This window comes from Ahaetulla prasina, chromosome 6 (assembly GCF_028640845.1).
Source record: "Ahaetulla prasina isolate Xishuangbanna chromosome 6, ASM2864084v1, whole genome shotgun sequence".
Classification (NCBI taxonomy): Eukaryota; Metazoa; Chordata; class Lepidosauria; order Squamata; family Colubridae; genus Ahaetulla; species Ahaetulla prasina.
This window is the reverse complement of record NC_080544.1, coordinates 7559650-7581781: the sequence shown is the minus strand read 5'-3', so window position 1 is coordinate 7581781 and position 22132 is coordinate 7559650. Positions and strand designations below refer to the sequence as shown.

Genomic DNA, 22132 nt, shown 5'->3' with positions numbered 1-22132 from the left:
TTTATAAGGTAGATAAAATGAGGACCCAGATTGTTGGGGGGGGCAATAAGTTGACTTTGTATATAAATATACAAATAGGATGAAGACTATTGCTAACATAGTGTAAGCTGCCCTGAGTCTTCGGAGAAGGGCGGGATATAAATGCAAATAAAAAAAAAAGATATCTGTGGCATCATGTACACATAAGACCGTTGCAGCATCCCCATGGTCATGAGAGGCCGGGCGAAGCAAAGTGCCCTTCGACGTGAGTGACATCGAGTTGGCCACACCCACCCAGTCACATGACCACCCATCCACGCCTACTCAACTGGTCATTAGGGCAGAGAACCAGCTGTTAAATTATTTAAATCCCATCACTGGATTGTTCACTCCAATGACATTGTTACTACTGGTATGCATTATGTTGAGCTAAGATTCTACCTCTACTTCATTTGTATCTTGTTAGCCACTTTTGTTAATTTTAATGTTCATATTAATTGTTTTAATATTTTAATGCTGTATATTGTTGTTTTTACTATGTGGTAAGCTGCCTAGAGTCACCTGATAGTGAGATGGGCGACATATATATTTAATAAACAAACAAATGTGTTCCAGAACAGGGGTCTCCAACCTTGGTCCCTTTAAGACTTGTGGACTTCAACTCCCAGAGTTCCTCAGCCAGCTTTGCTGGCTGAGGGACTCTGGGAGTTGAAGTCCACAAGTCTTAAAGGGACCAAGGTTGGAGACCCCTGTTCCAGAATGTTTAGAGAATTGGATCCTTTAGAATCTTTTAATTCTCTTCATTTTGGAGGTTATAAATGGAGGCACACACATATGTGTGGACCCATCTTGACTTTCTGACCTTTCCCTATGGAAACCCCTGCAATAAAATAAGGACATTTTGATTGGTGGTTTTGAGAAATCAATTTGTACGTACTCTCTTTCTCTGATATGTCCTGGAGGCTTTTATACAAGCTCTGGGTGTTCAAAGACATATTTTGGACAGCAACTGTCACTTATAAATTGCCTCAAGAATAGCTCAAGGAGGGGTTAACACATCACTTACATTAACACAAGAAGACTTGTACTTGGTGACCAGCATCCCAGCCGAGTCTTAGCCAAACCCTTCAATGCTTGACGGCAGCCCACAAAAGTAGTGGGATTTCTAGAGTCAGAAACCCTACCTCCTCTGTGCGATATAAAAAGTGCTCTCTTAAGAGAAATTTTGATCTTCAGCTCAATTTCTACGTAACGGGGTGATAATCTGTTTGCTTCTGTTCTCTCTTCTGCCTTATCCAACCTCAGTCTGTCTTAGGATCGCAGCCCAATCAGAATCAATTGCAGAATGCAGGTAAGAATCTAAGCGATGATGTTTCTATTACTCTCAAATAAATAAAATTATTTTTATACTACTGGAGATCATTTTTCTGTAAATGGCTCTGTGATTGTCATCGACATGTTGACTGGGTTTTGTGTGATGTATGATGTGACCAAGAGAGTCTTGTATCGAGGCCAAGATTCACCATCCTGAAATTTCCACATCAGTCTTCAAAGCAAATACGAAGCTAGAACGAGGGATCTATTTTAACTCAAATTTTAACTGGCATCAATTTTTTTTTTGAATTTATATCCCGCCCTTCTCCGAAGACTCAGGGCGGCTTACAATGTGTTAAGCAATAGTCTTCATCACTTTTTTGTATATTATATACAAAGTCAACTTATTGCCCCCAACAATCTGGGTCCTCATTTTATCTACCTTATAAAGGATGGAAGGCTGAGTCAACCTTGGGCCTGGTGGGACTAGAACCTGCAGTAATTGCAAGCAACTGTGTTAATAACAGACTGTCTTAGCAGTCTGAGCCACCAGAGGCCCTTCAGCTTTCCTCCTCCTCCTCCTCCTCCTCCTCCTCCTCCTCTTCCAGGGTTGAGGGAAGCATGTTAATAATTACAAGAAATTTGCCAAACCTTAGTGCTCTCCACTGACCCCTCTTCATATAAAATTTTATAAAACAAACACCCATTTATATAAAGTGTTCTGATCAAGGAATTTAACGGTCCAATGCCTTAGAAATACATCTACTTGTCCAGTGATAAAATGCAACAAACCCCCAAAACTTTAAGCTTAAACTGTCTCCTGCTGACCTCACCCCATTCCTAAGAGGTCTGTAAGGGACATGCATAAGAGCACCAGCATGCCTACCGTCCCTGTCCTAATATTCCTTTTTACTTACTCTTTTCATGAATCCAAATTATGTTTATACTTTTAGCTGTTATCGTATATACAACTGACTAAATAAATAAAATAAAATAAAATAAATAAATTCTGCAGCAAAACCTTATCATGGCTTTTCCATTTCAGGAGAGTTTAGCCAGAAGAAGGAAGGGAGGCAGGAGAGAGAAAAAGGCTGCAGGTGCTGCTGTTTTGCCTAATAAAATCCTGTTTTCTGGCTCAGCACTACTTTCAGAGGGAAACAAAAGATAACTTGCCATCAGAGATGCTACGCAAGCTGATAATCAAACTAAACACTAAAACACTAAACACTAAAAACTTCTCTTTTGCTTTCAGTATTTGCTCTCTGTGATATGGAGCCTTCTGGATACTATAATGGGAGCCTCACCACAACCCTTTCTGGGTCAGTCTGCTTAAACTGGTCAGACTTCCCCGATTACATTCAGCAGTATCCAAATCGGGGACTAGGAAACCACAACTACTGCAGGAATCCAGATGGGGGACCGGCCCCTTGGTGCTTCTACCAACTCATTTCAGGAGCAACTGGCTGGGCAAATTGTGACTGTAGCCAGGGTAAGCATCCCAGGTGAAAATTGGGGTGGCATTAATAACTATAAAACGAGGCCTTAAAAAATGTTGGGAATGTCTCTCCTTAAAGTCACATTTGTACGTAAGCCAGAACACTATTATTGTATAATACTGTATTGAGTAATGAACTTGAACTGTTGTATACTTAACTTGAATCGTTGTGCATTGAATTCAAATTTTGCTACAGTAGACTCTGTTGTTAACTATGAGTCATCTTTAAACTAGGGTGTTCTCTACCCGGGGACTTGCTTTCCTGCTTTTTCCAGTACAACCTTTTCATTTCCTCCATCGAAAAGGCTAAATGACATAGGATACAAATATAATAAATAAACAAGGAAAAGTCAAGTAAAAACAAGGCTTCGGTCTTATTAAGAATTCTCACATTGTGCTTTATTACTGATAGAAACAAACTAGCACTCATTTTCCTTTGCAACAGTCAGTTGATGTTCCTCTTCTCATTGCATGGTAAAAATTGATAAAAATCTGTGATAAATCTGTGCCCTCCCAAGCCCTGAGGAATTTCCTCCATCTTCCATGAGAGCTGAAGGGAAGGACATTATGCAACCTTTTGCAGATTTTGTTAACCTGATTCTTTTGGTCTCTTTTCCCTGACAGATTCAGTGCGACTTACGGAAAGCGGCAGGGTAGAAATATACTACAAAGGACTATGGGGGATGATCTGTGGTGATGAGTGGACTGACCTGGATGCCACTGTAGTATGCCAACAACTGGGACTCAGGTAAGAAACATTTTTGTGACCCAGGCCCAAGTAGGTAGCAATAAACTCAGTCCGTAAAAAAAAAACAACTTTATTCGAACAGCTGGGAATTGCTTCATTCCCAGCGTTGTTCAACTCAAAGTAAAACAAATGCCTCCCAACACAAATTCCTCAGTTATCTCACAAACCTTGGTCCATTTAGGCAAACTGCCAAAGGCCCTTCCTGGCAAACATCCAGAAGCCACAAAAACAAAGATATAGATGAAGCAGAAGATGGAGCAGAAGACGCAGCTACAATGTTGTTTTCCGGCAAAGCTGAAACGCCGGTGCTGGTCTGTTTTAAGCCTTATGGGAGAGGCCAATCATCTCTTGGCCCTACTCCCGAGTTGTCCTCTCTGCTTGAGCTGCTCTTGCCTTCTGGCAGCTCTTCTCATGCGTGCATTAGGAACAGGCTCCTCCCGTTCCTCTGCCTAACTACTATCAGTTTCTGAAGGCTCTGGAGTCCGCACCTCACTTCCCGATGGCCCTGGACTCACCTCAGACTCATCGCTGTCTGACTCCGTTGCCAGCTCCGTAGGCTACTGATGGACCACAACAAACATGTCATTGGATTGAGCCCCCTGTTTTTCTCAAGAGAAATTAACTTCCTTGAAAATTGAGGAACTAAAGAAATAGTAGAACTCAATTTAATAGCATAGCATAGCATAGCATAGCATAGCATAGCATAGCATAGCATAGCATAGCATAGCATAGCATAGCATAGAATAGAATTCTTTATTGGCTAAGTGTGATTGGACACACAAGGAATTTGTCTTGGTGCATATGCTCTCAGTGTTCATAAGAAAAGATACGTTCCTCAAGAATCCTAAGGTACAACACTTAATGATAGTCATAGGGAACAAATAAGCAATCAAATCATATTAGGAAACAGTCAAAATACATACATACATACATAATATGTAGGTCTTTGGTTATTCGGGTGTTCTCCCGCGTAAAATTGGAAGTGTCTTGGTGACGTTTCGACGAAGTCTCATTTGTCAGGCTTCAGCTTCGTGCTTCTGGGAGCAATATGTGATTGCAGCTGTTTCTTCCTTTTTAACTGCTAGTGGGGGTTTGCTGATTGGGTGGGAACTTGGCTGTGCTCTGATTGGATGGGGTTTTTTTGTGCTCTGATTGGATGGGGGTGTGTCCTGTTTGGGTGGGGGCTTGGTTGTGCTCAGATTAGTCTGAGTTGCAGGGGGATTTGAGCTGGTGAGCTGCATTGCTGTTGTTTGGCTTCGTGGTCGTGGTCGTGCTACATCTTCAGATATGGAAGAAAGCTGTATCTTAACATGACCTATTATTGTCTGTGGAGTCACTGCACTTTTTGCTTTTGGATAGTGAAACTGGCACAGCCCTAAGACAGCGTCCTTCCAGTCCGGAGCTGTTACCCTTACATCTTCAGTCTGCAAACTGTTATGGTGATGAGAAGATGCTGTCCCAGTGCAGTTACCAGGAAATATTCAGAGCTTGTATCCAGGGAACTGCAGGGGCCACCTGTGGATCATCTCAAGGTACACTTGAGGGCAAACACATAGATCATATTCCTATTCCATTTCTTTTAGCAAAGTAGAAAGTCAATAATCCTGGAAGTTTTGCTGCGTCAAAGCAAAACCACAAAATAAGGTTGTTTGGTAAAGTGGCATTGTCAACTGTTTGAGGAGATTCTTCAAGGATTTTGAAAGAGAATCAAAGCAAAGTGATTTGTTTTCACTCTTTGTTATCCAAGACTAAGCTTACATTTTACAAATGGTTGCCACCTCTCTTCTCCAAGATCATCTCGGTGCTGCTCTGCAGATATCTGTGAGGGAGACGGGTCAAGTTGATATGCAGGATAAGTTGATCAAAGCCCCCTCCCCTTTGATGCATGTCACAAGGCACGTAAGAGGACAGGGCTTCATCATAGGGATACAACTACCATCTTGACTGTGCTTGTCTGCTCCTGCATGCTGTTCCTGAGCATAAAGCACTATAATGAACGAAACAATGAAAGAAATGAATCTGCCTGTTTGAAGACCAATACCATCTTTGTGGGCTGGTCACTGGAGAAACAGCACAGTTTTAAGTTTCAATGATCATGGTATATTTCAGGTCAAAAAAATCATATGGTATAACACAGGGGTAGTCAACCTTTTTATACTTACCGCCCACTTTTGTATCTCTGTTAGTAGTAAAATTTTCTAACCGCCCACTGGTTCCACAGTAATGCGCCCAGTATCATCGTCTGTGCATGCCTCTCGCACATCGTGGATTGGATTTGGGGTGGGGGGGGTGCCGGCTGGGTGGTGTGGTGGGACATGTGCGAGCTATTCTGGGACGAGGCTCTTTTGTTTGCGGTTGCACTATAGCACCATTTAGTTTCACTTAAAGGTAAAGGTAAAGGTTCCCCTCGCACATACGTGCTAGTCATTGCCGACTCTAGGGGGCGGTGCTCATCTCCGTTACAAAGCCGAAGAGCCAGCGCTGTCCGAAGACGTCTCCATGGTCATGTGGCCGGCATGACTCAACGCCAAAGGCGCACGGAACGCTGTTACCTTCCCACAAAAGGTGGTCCCTATTTTTTCTACTTGCATTTTTACGTGCTTTCGAAACTGCTAGGTTGGCAGAAGCTGGGACAAGTAACGGGAGCTCACCCCATTACATGGCAGCACTAGGGATTCGAACCTTTCGATCGACAAGCTCAAAGTCCTAGCCCCTGAGCCACTGCGTCCCTTTAAGTTTCACTTACGTAACGTGAACTAAACTTATGTGTGGGCGATACAAATAGTATATTTTCAGAAATTTAAATTGTCATGGGGAATTTTATGAAAACCTAATGAAAATATTTTTAAATAATGCTATGAATTTTTTTTAAAAAAGTCAATTAAATTTAAAAAAAGGAAAGTGCTTCAATATCAGACAAAACCCCTACCACCCACCATGAAAGCTGGAACACCCACTAGTGGGCGGTAGGGACCAGGTTGACTACCACTGGTATAACATATTCAAGACAAGATTTATTTATTTATTTGTTTATTAAATTTATAGGAGTTATCCAAAGCAACTCTTGGCGGCTTTCAATAAAGTCATAAATAAAAAACATTAAAATTAACAGGATGAGATAAAATTAGGAAACAAGTTTTGAAACTTTTTGTAGGAGCTCTGGTCCAAAAGTTGATAGCTTCCAAGAAAATTGGGGAAATTGTACATGAGACAAATCATGAACTCTAAATGTTTAATGGTTAATAAGCAATTCCAGATTACACAGACAGACATTTTTCGCTCAGAATCTTTTGCCGTTTTGTTTAGGTGAATGGGGTGTTGATCCTCTGTCCAGAATCTAGGTAAATAAAATAATTGTGGGAGTTGAAGTCCGACAGGTTTAAAGTTGCCAAGGTTAGAGACCCCAGTTTTAGGGAATAGGAGGGCATTCACATACCCTTCATTAGGTCAATGTACTCATTCCTTCTGAGTAGCACACCACAGTGCCCTATTCCCTAAAACTGGGGTCTCTAACCTTGGCAACTTTGTTTGGACTACAACCCCCAGAATTCCCCAGCCAGCAAAGCTGGCTGGGGCATTCTGGGAGTTGAAGTCCTCCAGGCTTAAAGTTGCCAAGGTTGGAGACCCCTGCCCTAAAATGTTGACTGGTATATATCAAACTGCTACACATTCAAAGAATATATAACAATTTATATTGTCAAGAAAAAGATTTGTGGTAGTAGCTGGAAGGGATCTATTTTGGGTAATCATTGGGATTATGCTGGATGGTGTTCCTTTATTATCCTTGTTCTTTTTGATAAGCAGCTGTAGGATCGCCACTTCGTCTGGTAGGAGGCAAAAAAAGCTTTGAGGGTCGAGTAGAAATTTACCATGATGGTCATTGGGGCACCATCTGCGATGATCAATGGGATGACAAGGATGCTGAAGTGGTTTGCAGACACCTGGATCTCAGGTAATTTCTTTGAATGAGGACACTTAAGAGAGCAAGACTATGATCCCTTACATCAGCGGTTCTCAACCTGTGGGTCGCGACCCCGTTGGGGGTCGAATGACGATTTGCCAGGGGTCGCCTAAGACCATTGGAAATATGGGAAGTATACTTGCGAGTCGAAGAATCGCGCTCCAATGGTTGACTCCACAAGCCAGCTGCAGGCTCTTCAAATCGCTAGCCGAATTCGGCTTCAGGCGCGATGAATTAAAAAAGAGAGAAATCTTTGCTCTGATGTCTCCCTCTCAAGCCAGCTGCAATCACTCCCAATCGCTAGCCTAATCTGGCTTCAGGCGCAATAAACTTAACAGGGGAGGAGTCTCCGCTTTAATGCCTCTGTCCTCAAGGCAATCACAAGCAGTTCAGATCACCAGCCAATACGGCTTCAGGCGCGATAAATTCAAAAAAAGTTTGCCGCTTTTTTCCCCCTTCTGTGGTTGGGGTCGCCACATTGTGAGGAATTGTATTATAAAGGGGTTGCAGCACTCTAAAAGTTGAGAACCACTGCCTTACATCTTGTTCAAAACAGTGCTTTCTCTCCTGTTCATCGGTTCTTAACGCTGTGTGTTTTTCGCTTCCTCCCAGTGGATTCTCAAGAGCCGTGTCTTGGGCTCACTTTGGGAAGGGCTCGGGCCCAATCCTGCTGGATGAAGTGGAATGCTCAGGCAATGAGCTTTCACTGGACCAGTGCAAGAAGAGTGATTGGGGGAAACACAACTGTGACCATCTGGAAGATGCTGGGGTTATTTGTGATCCCTTTGTAGGTAACTACTCTACCAAATACATATCTGGTTTGAAGGCTGCTTTTACAACCTCTTTTTCTGAAAATGGTACAGGAAGAAAGTTTTAGTGTTGCTGTTGTTGTTTTGTTGTTGTTGTTTTGTTTCCATCTCTTGCAACAAAGCAGAAGGAACAATCCGATTGACAGGAGGCCTCCGTCCAAGTGAAGGAAGGGTAGAGATCTACCACAATGGAAGATGGGGATGTATTTGTGATGATGGCTGGAAGACAGGAATCAACGCTCAGGTTGCTTGCAGACAGCTGGGCTTCAGGTAAATGAGAACAGACTACGGTCAATTGCCAAAACGCCACTGTTTGCAAATGAATTTCAACTGTGGATTCTGTTTCAGTGGTCACGAATGCAATATCTGAATTATGCCACGGTGTTCTTTATGTCAGTGTTTATTTAATGTATGTAAAAGGTGCTTCCCAGTATTAGAGAAAGAGGAAAAGATTGGAAAAAAAGGAGAGAGGAGAATACGAAAGGAAAAATGTTAAAAGAGACCCAGTTTGGTCTAGTGAAGAAGGTCCCAGGCTAGAAATCAGGACACTGTGAGTTCTAGTCCCACCTTAGGGATGGAAGCTGATTGGGTGACCTGGACTAATCATTTTCTCTTAACTCAACCGCCTTGCAGGGTTGTTGTGGGGAAAATAGGAGGAGGAAAGAATATTAGGTATCTTCGCCACTTTGAATTATTTATAAAAGCAATGAAGGCAAGAAATTAAATAAATGATTCTGTCATATTTAATTCAAGCAGTTCCACCTAGAAGTTCCACTGATTTATTAAACTGAATTAAACAATAAAATGCTTTTTATAACTATCATATTGCTTGCATGTGTGAGCAGGGTGTTGGACTACAAGACCTCCAAGGTTCCTTCCAACTCTGATATTCTGTTATTATGTTATTCTACCAGCTCACATATACAGTACGTGTTTGCAGGATCCTGAAGGGTGTTTTGTAACATCTTCTAATGCAGTGCCCTACAACCCTGGCAATTTTAAGATGTGTAGATTTTAGCTCCCAGAATTCCCCAGCCATCAGTCTGACTGGGGAATTTGGAGTTGAAGTCCACACACTAAAGCTGCTCAGTTTGAGAAACTTTCTAATGTCTTGAGAAGGAGCTCATGCAGAGAAGCACCTTCATTTTACAAATACGTTTCTTCTTTAAATTGGGGTTATGCACTTCTTCCCAAAGTCTCTGAAGGAGGTTCTGAGCACAAAGGCTACTAGCTTTCTTTCTTTCTTTCTTTCTTTCTTTCTTTCTTTCTTTCTTTCTTTCTTTCTTTCTTTCTTTCTTTCTTTCTTTCTTTCTTTCTTTCTTTCTTTCTTTCTTTCTTTCTTCTCTCTCTCTCTCTCTTTTTTCTTCAGTGGTCCTGCCAGGCTGGCATCAAAGGGTGAATTTGCGCCAGGCCAAGGTTTCATCTTGCTGGATGACGTGGCTTGCACAGGCACAGAATCATCCCTTATGGACTGTCCCCATAGTAACTGGGGTCAACATGACTGCTCACACGAAGAAGATGTGGGAATTTGCTGTTCCCTGGTTGGCAACAGAATCACTGAAGATAAAACCGGTATGGAGCTAATAGGTCTCGCTCAAAAAATATTGTTCCTTGTCACTGATGTCTTTGTCTTTAATTGTGATAATGAGTGTTCTGCAGGTTTATTCTTTTATCTGACTTCCGTATAAAATGGAGGGATGGAGTTTAATTTTAATATCAATAGGTAAAGGACAATGAACTTTCTGTCTCTCTCTGTGTGTTGTTTCAGGCAATTTCTCCAGCCTTGGCCGATGGCAAGGTAAGGTGGTAACTGGCCAAATTCCCATATCTTCTTTCAAATATCTATATCTATATCTATATCTATATCTATGTAGGTCTTTGGTTATTCGGGTTTTCTCCCGTGTAAAATTGGAAATGTCTTGGCGACGTTTCGACGAAGTCTTATTCGTCATCTTCAGGCTTCAGCTTCGTGCTTCTGGGAGCAAATTGCTCCCAGAAGCACGAAGCTGAAGCCTGAAGATGACGAATGAGACTTCGTCGAAACGTCGCCAAGACACTTCCAATTTTACGTGGGAGAAAACCCGAATAACCAAAGACCTACATACAAACACCTGCGAAAACCTCAGAAAACATCTATATCTATCTATCTATCTATCTATCTATCTATCTATCTATCTATCTATCTATCTATCTATCTATCTGTGTGTGCTGCAAAATTAGATATGTCCCCATTTATACATCTTTGGGGCATGAAGAATTGCATGCAGTTTGGACATTACAGAAAATGGCGGTCAGTGAGTCAAAGGACTTTGTCCTCCTTTCCAATGGATTTTTGGCCTTTAAAAATGTGTTAGTGCCTTTAAAAAAACTAAGCTGGGAAGAGTTAGTAGTTCAGAGTAACTTCTAGATGTTTTGCTTTCCCCAGCAGCCTCACATAGCAATAGCAATAGCGCTTAGACTTATATACCACTTCATAGTGCTTTTTACAGCCCTCTCTAAGCAGTTTACAGAGTCAGCCTCTTGCCCCCAACAATCTGGGTCCTCATTTTACCCACCTTGGAAGGATGGAAGGCCGAGTCAACCTGGAGTCTGGTGAGATTCGATCTGCTAAACTGCTGGCAGCCGGTGATCAGCAGAAGTAGCCTGCAGTACTGCAGTCTAACCACTGCGCCACATTCTCTCTTTCTTTCTCTCTTCACTTTTGGAAGAAATGTCCAAGGTTCAGTTCCAAGTGGGAAGAAAGACACTGGAAACATGGAGACTGATTGGAAAGATGGTTTAATGGTGGACAGGACCACATGGTTTGAGGTCCTGGGCAATCGAATACATGGGAGAGAGAGAGAGAGAAAGAGAGATTTATACCCTCTCTTGGGCCCCACCTTGGAGCTTCCTGTTCCTGTGTAAGGGCAGGTATCCTAATTGGTTTTCAGACTCCCATGGGGCCATGCAGGGATGTAGGTTGTCTTGAGTCCGATGCTTGGTTGAATCTTGCTGGGTGATGAGGTAATGAAGCTAATTCTATTATGTCCTGAGGGTGAAGGTCTTAATCCCATCACTCTGGAGCTGAAGGTGGGGGCAGGGTGTTGCTGCTTTGTCTTTAAAAACATGTTTCTCCTTTTCTCATCCCGGGAAATATAATATTCTGCCTTTTTAATATTTCCTAGAATATTTCATTCTTCTAGGACAGGAGTCTCCAACCTTGGCAACTTTAAGCTTGGAGGACTTCAACTTCCAGAATTCCCCAGCCAGCAAAGCAGCAAAGAATCCTGGAAGTTGAAGTCCTCCAAGCTTAAAGTTGCCAAGGTTGGAGACCCCTGTCCTAGGATGATGGGTGGATGCTAACTTTCTTACACCACCATCACAAACAACAATAATCTTGCTGGTTAAGTTGTCCCGGTTCTTGCCTTCCTTCTAAATTGTGCTGTATTGCAGAATGCCTATCTTGTCTTGGCCCTTTTTGGCCCTGGCAGTGTTAACTGAGTCTTGATGTTATTTCCAAGTTATTCATCAGCTTACTTCAGTACTAGCTCTTTCTTCTGGGCCTCTTAAAGTATGGCTTCAATTTACAGGGCTTTTGCTGCGGCTGGTGGATGGGGACCATGCCAAAGAAGGCCACGTTGAGCTTCTTCTGAATGGAGAGTGGGGCAGAATTTGTGCTGAAGGCTGGACAGAGACAGCTGCCGCTGTGGTTTGCAGGCAGCTGGGCTACAGGTAACTGCACAGCAAGACTCTCTTTAGGACAGGGGTCTCCAACCTTGGTCCCTTTAAGACTTGTGGACTTCAACTCCCAGAGTCCCTCAGCCAGCAAAGCTGGCTGAGGAACTCTGGGAGTTGAAGTCCAAAAGTCTTAAAGGGACCAAGGTTGGAGACCCTGCTTTAGGAAAAAGTGGCTCATGCAAAATCAATTTCTGAGTACAGATGGCCAAATCTGGTCCTGGGTTCTGCTTCGGCTTACCTTTCCCAATAAGCAACCGAGTCAGAAGATCATTTACAAGCAATTTATTAGAATACTCTGATAAAAGCGAGGTCTTCCTATGAAAAGGGGGAACCTTCTTCCTCTAGTTCCACAAGTTTATTCTCATAGCCATTACACCAAAACACCATGCCAGCCGATCTCCCTGCTCTTCCGTGTCTTTCCAGATGTCTCCTAGACCTGGAGAGGTCTTGGATTTTTCCTTCACCCAGTCCTGCCTTGGAAAAATACAGGTAGCGCTAGACTTATGACCGCAATTGAGCCCAAAATTTATGTTACGCAAGACAGTTGTTAAGGGAGTTTTGCCCGATTTCTTGCCACCATTATTAAGCAAATAATTGCAGTTGTTAAGTTAGTAATGTGGTTGTTGAATGAATCTGGCTCCCCCGTTGACTTTGCTTGTCGATGGGGCCACAAAAGGGGACCCCACGACCCCGGGACACTGCAACGGTCCACAAATAGGAGCCAGTTGCCAAGCGTCCGAATTTTATTCATGTGACCACAGGGATGTTGAAGAACAATCACAAGTCCCTTTTTCAATGCCATTGTAACCTCAAACAGTCACTAAACAAATGATTGTAAGTTAAGGACTACCTGTAGTCCTATTCTGTTCTATGCAGTGGACAAAACACCCACAATATGTTTCAATCTGAGCACAGATTTCTCAAGCAGTGCTTCTGAATAATTTTGTTCTATGCAGGTTGGGTTTTTTTTTAGTCTGAAATCAAAAAGCAAGCGAAGCAAAGCATTTTGGGTTTCAATTCTGCCAAACTGTGGCTTATCCAGGACTGTTGTGTCTGCGGCCCCCCGAGCCGGGCCCCCTGCCAGAAAGTGACTTGGAAAGTGAGGGGAAGGGCCATCAGGACTTACCTCAGGAGCACCGGCTCCCCTGGCTCAGCTCCAGGAGCCAGAGGCAGGCCAGGTGGAGGAGATAACAAGGGCTCCGTCCCCTGACTCTTCTCCCCCACAGGCCACGCCTTCAGACCCATCTGATGGCAATCAGGCCTGGATGGACCCTAGGTTTCGTAGGCAGGAGAGGCGGGAACAACAGAAGCAGGGGTGGGGCAGGCCTAAGAAGTGCTGAATCATGGAGCCACACCCCACAGGATATAAAACCAGTGAGGGCTGCTATGCCTCTTCGTAGCAGGCAAAATCAACTGCTTAATTAAGAGCTGAAGTACTGTTTGTTCCTGGGTGACTCATCGGCCTCAAAGGAGATAACAGAGTCACTTGTCAGACGCTCGCTAGTTTGCTGCCAGAGCTGATAGTGCTGGCTAATTAAGCCATCGCTCGGACAGAGGCGAGGGGGGACAGAACAAGGACAGATCAGCAGAACCTCTGGTAGCTGATCTTTGTTCCAGACTTGAAATAAAACCTAGTCTGGTTCTGTACATGCTGCTACCTGTAGTGACTTCCTGCCTGGTTAATTTAAGCAAGTCTCTCCTTCCAGTGGTACTGCAGTCGCCATCCATAGGCCTTATTCAAACGCACGGCGTGTACCCATCCACCTGGACCACGTGGAATGCTCTGGCACTGAGCGTACCTTGGCAGAGTGCATCATATATCAAAGTGATCAACACAACTGCAGGCAGAAGAAAAGTGCAGGTGTGATATGTGACTACATGAGAAAGGAGAGCCAGTTTATAAGGAACGATGGTAAGTCCCTTAGTCTTGGCTTCTTGGGCAGAAAACTGGGTTTCCAGAAATTCATGTTGAGTTGCTGCAACTAACAGGCTAACAGGCATATAAAGGCCCAATTGTGGTAGGAAAGCAATATGTAAAGAAAGAAGATCCACTCCATATTCTTTGATTTTGATCTTCAGCCTCTGTGGGCCCCAACTCTTGTCAATAAAAAACAAGCATGTAAGTTACTTGGCCATGGGATTATTCTCTGCCAAGAGAATGCAAAATTCATTTTTCCAGTTTTGTTGAACTTCAGAATTCAGTGGGTTTCAGAACAGGCTTAGCTTGTGGAAGGCATCAAATTCAGTTCCATTTTAAAAAAAGTTTTTAATTTTTTTTCCTTCAAAAAAAAAACATTAAAAAAAACGGAGGGGGGTGGGAGTGGAAACAGTTCCAGAAAACTACAGACATCAATACCTGGGAAGATCTTGGAAAAGATAATCAAGCAACAAAACTGCAAATAGCAAGCAGAGTTGTAACCAAAAGCCAACACGGATTTGTTAAAACAGATCATGCCAAACAAATCTTATTTCACTCTTTGACAAAGTGACTAAATTAGTAGACCAGCAAAATGCAGGCATTTGACAAAGTAGACCACAACCTACTACTTGGTAAGCTAAAAAAATGTGAGATGGATAGCATCACCACCAGATATATTTATAACTGGCTGGCAACCCACACTCAACAAATAATCCTTAATGGTACTTCATCTAGATCAGGGGTCTCCAACCTTGATCCCTTTAAGACTTATGGACTTCAACTCCCAGAGTCCCTCAGCCAGCAAAGCTCTGGGAGTTGAAGTCCACAAGTCTTAAAAGGACCAAGGTTGGAGACCCCTGATCTAGGTCACCCGTATCAAACTCGCAACATCATGTTGCCATCATGTGACATTTTGTGACGTTTTTCCCCTTTGCGGAACTGGGGTGGACATGACTTGTGTGTGATGCTTCTGGCCCATGAGCAGCCAGTTTGACACCCTTGATCTACATGGAGGGAAGGAACCTAATCATTTTGACTTTCTTGGCAGGTTCTGATATTGGTCTTTGTGGTCTTCGCTTGATTCAGCACCGCAACAGAAGGATAATTGGTGGAAACAAATCCTCCAGGTACCCTGCTTGCTTCCTATCAACAAACTGTTGTCAAGACATTTTCACCTGTTTACTTCTAGCAGACTTCAAATATTTATATAACATGGTACACTAGCTTTTTCTGAAAGGTATCTAGCTGGGGGAAACTCTTAAAAGCATATCTTGTTAAGAATTATGTTCTCCAAATGGCAGAATAGTGTAATATTCACAGCTGCCACCTTACCAGTTCTGCTGGTAAGATATCAGTGCCTCTACTCCTTGGGTGAACAGGAACATAGACTCACTTTTTTTTTAAATTTACATTTATATCCCACCCTTCTCCGAAGACTCAGGGCGGCTTACATTGTGTAAGGCAATAGTCTCAACTTATTGCCCCCAACAATCTGGGTCCTCATTTTACCTACCTTATAAAGGATGGAAGGCTGAGTCAACCTTGGGCCTGGTGGGGCTTGAACCTGCAGTAATTGCAGGCAGCTGTGTTTAATAACAGGCTTCTTACAGCCTGAGCCACATCGGCCCACTTTGGATCATCAATTTTTTTTAAATACATAAAAAGCCCCAGTTGGAAACAGACTGTTCATTCCTCCGAGGTTGGAAAAAGTAGATAGAAGAAGGATTTCTTGGTCTCCATCTATTAAATTTGTTTAATTTATTTAAAATAAACATAATCTCATCCTTCAAAGGAAATTTTGCTAAAGTGGCTTACATTTCAAACCTTCCCACAGGTTGACATCATTTCCTTGGGGCATTGGCTAAGCCAGGGGTATGTAAACTTGGCTCTTTTAAGACTTGTGGACTTCAACTCCCAGAGTTCTTTTGGCTCCCAGAGCCAAAGCTGGCTGAGGAACTCTGGGAGTTGAAGTCCACAAGTCTTAAAGGGACCAAGGTTGGAGACCCCTGCTTTGCTAGCTGAGGGACTCTGGGAGTTGAAGTCCACAAGTCTTAAAGAGACCAAGGTTGGAGACCCCTGCTTTGCTGGCTGAGGGACTCTGGGAGTTGAAGTCCACAAGTCTTAAAGGGACCAAGGTTGGAGACCCCTGCTTTTCTGGCTGAGGAACTCTGGGAGTTGAAGTCCACAAATCTTAAAGGGACCAAGGTTGGAGATCCCTGCTTTGCTGGCTGAGGGACTCTGGGAGTTGAAGTCCACAAATCTGAAAGGGACCAAGGTTGGAGACCTCTGCTTTGCTGGCTGAGGGACTCTGGGAGTTGAAGTCCACAGGTCTTAAAGGGACCAAGGTTGGAGACCCCTGCTTTGCTGGCTGAGGGACTCTGGGAGTTGAAGTCCACAAATCTGAAAGGGACCAAGGTTGGAGACCCCTGCTTTGCTGGCTGAGGGACTCTGGGAGTTGAAGTCCACAAATCTGAAAGGGACCAAGGTTGGAGATCCCTGCTTTGCTGGCTGAGGGACTTTGGGAGTTGAAGTCCGCAAGTCTTAAAGGGACCAAGGTTGGAGACCCTGTGTTAAAAACCTTGAGCAACTGAAAAAGCATTCACATAGCTCCAGAGTACACATTAAAGTTCATGTTAGCAATATTTCTGTGGGGAGGATGTTCTATCAGTGGAGCCCTAGAGCAAACAGGTCCTCCTCTTATGGAAGAGGGTATTTGGTGCTCTTTAAACTTGATGGTTTTCTTGAAGACATTTCATTACCAGACTAGGCAACAGCATCAGTGCTGATGATATTACCTAGTTTGGTAATGAAACATCTGCAAGAAAACAATCACGCTCAAAGAGCACCAAGGACCTCACAGGTCTTTCTCCTTTGCTACTCATGAAACATACTTTGAGATCCTCAACCAGTGTTGGGTTTCTACTGGTTTGCCCCAGTTCGGGAGAACCGGTAGTGGCGGCGGTGGAAGGCTCTGCCCACCTGCCCTGACGTCATCACGGATGCTCTGTGCATGCGCAGAAGTGCTGTACGTGAGCGAAGTGAAGCGTTGATTCCAAACTGGTAGCAAAGGTAAGTAGAGCCCACTACTGTCCTCAACACATGCCTTAGGTCTGAGCTGGCATGTTGTAGTGGCTAAGGGGCTGGACTAGGAGCGAGGAGACCCAGGTTCTAGTCCTCCCATAAGCACAAAAGGAAGTTGGGTGACTTTAAGCCAGACCTCTCAACCCCCAATCAATGTCAGGCTCTGCAACGAATTAGCTAATAAGCAAAGCCTTTATTGCTTCATGCCCTGATGCACTTCAAGTGAGATAACTGAGTGCAGAATAAACGTTAAGAAGAATTGGAAACAATGCCAAAACAAAGAAATAGCCAATATATGTTCTTTCAACTCACTTTTATTCCATGCCCCTTGATTGTACTAGTTGCAGGCTTGATCATGCATTCAGCATTAACTAAAAGACTCAAGTTATATTTAAGGGTAGTCCTGGGCTTCAACAAAGCTGTATTAAGAAATGTTCCAAAAGTCTTACACTTAGGCAAGAAAAACCAAACTACACATATAGACTGTGTGAAACCAGGTGTAATAGCAGGAACTGTGAAAGGGATCTTGGAGTCTTAGTGGACAACCAATTAAATATGGGCCAACAGTGTGTGGCGGCAGCCAAAAAAGCCAATGCAATCCTAAATTGCGTTAACAGAGGGATACAATCAAGATCAAGGGTGGTACTAATACCACTCTATAAAGCCCTAGTAAGACTACACCTAGAGTACTGCATCCAGTTTTGGTCACTACACTATAAAAAAGATGCTGAGATCCTAGAAAAAGTGCAGAGAAGAGCAACCAGGATGATGAGGGGGCTGGAGGCTAAAACATACGATGAACGGTTGCAGGAACTGGGTGAGGTCAATAGTAGATAGTCTTTGGTTAAAGCTTTGGGGATTTTGGGAAGAGACCACAGAGTCAGGTAGTGCATTCCAGGCATTAACAACTCTGTTACTGAAGTCATATTTTCTGCAGTCAAGATTGGAGCGGTTCACATTAAGCTTAAATCTATTGTGTGCTCGTGTAATGTTGCGATTGAAGCTGAAGTAGTCTTCAACAGGAAGGACATTGTAGCAGATTATTCTATGAGTTAAACTCAGTTCATATCAAAGGCGGCGGAGTTCTAAATTTTCTAAACCCAGTATTTCTAGTCTGGTGGTATAAGGTATTTTATTGTATTCAAAGGAATGAAGAACTCTTCTTGTAAAATATTTTTGCACTCGGTCAATTGTATTTATTTATATACTTTGATTACTGGATCAGATAGTACTCTGGACATAGAAGATGAATCAAGGACTTTTGTGTACGGAGACGACTTCCGGTATCCGGCGGCAACGGACATCTGGAGGTGCCTCTCCTGCCTCCAGTGTCCGAATCCGGCCGCCTCCGAGGCCCTTAGGGGCCAGGTGTTCCGAAAAGGACACCTGCCGCACGGACGGCTCGCCAGGGGTCTCCCAGCCGACATACAGGACTGGGGGGACCGATGCTGGCGCGGCCCTAGGCTCGGAGGGGTTCGAGGCCACAGGCCGCGCCATTATTTTGGTCGCCGCTTGCCGCTGTGCCCGTGACACCGGGCTTTGGATTTATAATTGCAGCAGCCTGGTGGCGAACAGGAACGGAGAAGAATTGAGGAAGGGAGAAGGAAGGAGATATCGGCAAATGTGAGTGGAGTGCTCCGGAGTGCGGGGGTTTTCTCCCTGCGACTGGAAGGAGCACGAATCACTTTGGAGAGAGGAGAACTTAAAATAACAAGATTACCGGTTTTGTGGAGCTCTGGAGAGAAGAGGTGATGGAGAAATTTAGGAGGGAGGGTTTGAGGCCCCCCCTCCCTCTGGGGAACAATGGTGGCGTCCCGCTTTCCCCTTCACTATGAGAATATTGATGACATCACTTCCTTCGGCTTCCTGGTTGACTAACTGTACTCTGGACTCGTTGCTCCTGTGAGTGCCCCCTGGTGGATCCGGAGGAAATTACAAGGATACTGTGCTTGCCTGAGGATTTTAAAAAATTTTTTAAATGGCAAAAGGTCAGAGACCAACTGCTGGAGAAATGGAGAGAATTTTGGAAAAGTTATCTAATATGGACAAGAAACTGGATGAAATAAGAGCAGAAATTGTGACTATCCAAAAGGATTTAAAGGACACTCAACAAGTCTCAGCAGAAAACAAGCAGAAAGTGGAAGGTCTGAGGGAGAGATGCGGGCAGTGCAGAAAGAGAGGAGACGACAGGCAATGCTGTGCTTGGACTACAGATGGATAAAATGTCTTATTTCCTTAGGTTTCAAAATCTGGAAGAAGTGGACCAAGAAGACTTGAGAGATGTTGTGACTAAACTGTTGGGAGAATTTCTTGGGAGAGGTGTTGACTTTATGAATTGGGATGTGGATCGAGCTTATAGAGTTAATTCAAAATATGCACGCACGCATGCAGTTCCTAGAGAGGTTCATGTCAAATTTGTGAGAAGAGGCGAGAGATGAAATTCTTAGAAAACATAGGAGTGGGGCACTGACTTATAGGGGCAGGGAGATAGCCATTCTGAGGCAGATTCCCAGACAGGTACGTGAAATGAGAAAGAAATATTACTTTTTGTCAAGCAAATTGTACCAGAAGGGAGTAGGCTTCAGATGGCTGATGCCAGAGGGATTGATGATTTTCCGGGAGGGCATTACGAAAAAAATTAGTACAATTGCGGAGGCTGCGGCCTACGTGGAGGAACACAAAGCCCTCCTGGAATTAGATGACCCAGGAGTTGAAGAAGGGGAGGTTATAGACCATGGGAGGAGGCGGCTGCCGCTGTTGCGCCCTGGAGTTGGGTCAGGCTGAACCCAGAGTTCTGAGATCCAAAACTAGGAAGTGACAATGATATTTGGTATTGTGTTGGTTTTCCTTATTCTCCTTTGTATGATATTCTGATTATTCTTGACCCTTCTTTATTGCGTATGTAAGATTGATAAACTTAGCTACTTCGTATCACCTGCTTGCCATATGGCTGTTGTATGTGTTTAAAATTTTGAGTAAAATTCTTATCTTGTATAAGAAAAATGAAAATTTACCATACCTGATATGTATTTGTATAAACCTTTTTTGACCAATAAAAACTTTTTGGATAAAAAAAAAGGACTTTTGTGTACAGTAAATAGAGTTGTCACCAAAACACTTCATGGCTACTACAACAAGCCTACCAGAGCCAATATTAAATAGTCCATTCACCACCACCTGAAAAGACTGTTCAAATCTCAAGGAATCAGTAGAAGCATAAATACATTAGAATAGAATAGAATAGAATAGAATAGAATAGAATAGAATAGAATAGAATAGAATAGAATAGAATAGAATAGAATAGAATAGAATAGAATAGAATTTTATTGGCCAAGTGTGATTGGACACACAAGGAATTTGTCTTGGTGCAGATGCTCTCAGTGTACATAAAAGAAAAGATACCTTCATCAAGGTACAACATTTACAACACAATTGATGGTCAATATATCAATATAAATCATAAGGATTGTCAGCAACAAAGTTACAGTCATACAGTCATAAGTGGAAAGAGATTGGTGATGGGAACGATGAAAAGATTATTAGTAGTGCAGATTTAGTAAATGGTTTGACAGTGTTGAGGGAATTATTTGTTTAGCAGAGTGATGGCCTTCGGGAAAAAACTGTTCTTGTGTCTAGTTGTTCTAGCGTGCAGTGCTCTGTAGCGTCGTTTTGAGGGTAGGAGTTATATACTGTAAATGCTCTGGCTACCATTAGAACAGCAATAATTTTGTGAAGGTTTTGTGCAGGTTTCTCTGAAGCAGACAAAGTGCCCCTGCTGCCTCCTTGGTCTACTCCGCTTCTTCAAGTTGATCACTGATATTTCTTTTGTGGACCAAGCACCTGGTTTTCCTGTACAAGGCAATAGAAAATCGCCTTCCTATTGTTGCCAGGAAGCTACATGGAAAGATCAGACGACTAGCATAGCTTAAAAGTGATTTTACACTTTTACAAGCAGGACCCCCACATAAAGAATTGAATGTGCATGTATTTCCATGTTAATGTTTTTTTTCCCCATGGTAAACAATTGTTTTGCCAAAAATCTTATAAACTACTTTGAAACTTCGTTTTAGTACCTTGAAGTGCTAAAAATAAATTTAAAAAATAAACCTCGGCTTTGGAAAGGTTTTGGAGCAGACCTGCTGAATAAACAAATCAAAGATTGGTCAGGCAGGAAACTGACCAATCTACTTTACAATTCAAAATGCAAACTTTGTGAATAGGAGGATAGAGTGAATAGGAGGATAGAGTTTTAGATGTGGGTTAGGTCACAAAATACTCCACTAATGTGCACTTAGGAAAAAAAAACCTTTGTGGGGAACATAGATGAGCTCTAACTCCTTAAAGAAGTCACAACTTTTCCTGGATTTCTGTTGCTGCCCTGTGTGGTGCCATGAAAATACACCATTACATTAAAATAGAACTGACAGGCTGTGACAAGTTGGCTGGACCCTGTTGCCCAGTGGTTCTCAACCTTTATAATTCTGCGACCTCTTTAATACAATTCCCCGCTATGTGACCCCAACCATAAAATTATTTTCGTTTTGAATTTATCACGCCTGAAGCCGTCTTGGCTAGCGATCTGAACTGCTTGCGATTGCCTTGAGGACGGAGGCATTAAAGCGGAGACTCCTCCCCTATTAAGTTTATCGCGCCTGAAGCCAGATTAGGCTAGCGATTGGGAGTGATTGCAGCTGGCTTGAGAGGGAGACATCAGAGCAAAGATTTCTCTCTTTTTTAATTCATCGCGCCTGAAGCCGAATTCGATTGGCGATTTGAAGAGCCTGCAGCTGGCTTGTGGAGTCAATCATTGGAGCGCGATTCTTCGACTCGCAAGTATACTTCCCATATTTCTGATGGTCTTAGGCGACCCCTGGCAGATCGTCATTTGACCCCCAACAGGGTTGCGACCCACAGGTTGAGAACCGCTGCTGTTGCTCTTCTTTCATTCATATGTATTTGCCTCGCACCCTGCCTACAGGGGCACCTCTGACCTTAAGATGCACTTTTGACTTTCCCCAATTGCAATTTTGACCTTCAGAAGCTGCCTTTTTAACCTAAATTGTACTTTTGACCATCCCAAATTGCCTTCTCTAAGTTGCACTTTAACGTA

The 22132-nt window shown here is 43.2% G+C and overlaps 1 protein-coding gene across 1 annotated transcript in view; it reads left to right on the top strand.

The window, feature by feature from the left end:
- Window positions 1-204: 204 nt before the first annotated feature.
- The window catches only part of LOC131200758 (neurotrypsin-like), a 33816-nt gene continuing 11888 nt past the window's right edge, over window positions 205-22132 (top strand). Inside the window, exons 1-11 of the mRNA XM_058187989.1 lie at window positions 205-244; window positions 2546-2782; window positions 3413-3536; window positions 4896-5068; window positions 7341-7488; window positions 8110-8288; window positions 8432-8576; window positions 9676-9878; window positions 11876-12017; window positions 13730-13935; window positions 14990-15068. Of these exons, the coding sequence (XP_058043972.1) occupies window positions 205-244; window positions 2546-2782; window positions 3413-3536; window positions 4896-5068; window positions 7341-7488; window positions 8110-8288; window positions 8432-8576; window positions 9676-9878; window positions 11876-12017; window positions 13730-13935; window positions 14990-15068 (1676 nt within the window). The remainder of the gene's footprint in view (window positions 245-2545; window positions 2783-3412; window positions 3537-4895; window positions 5069-7340; window positions 7489-8109; window positions 8289-8431; window positions 8577-9675; window positions 9879-11875; window positions 12018-13729; window positions 13936-14989; window positions 15069-22132) is intronic.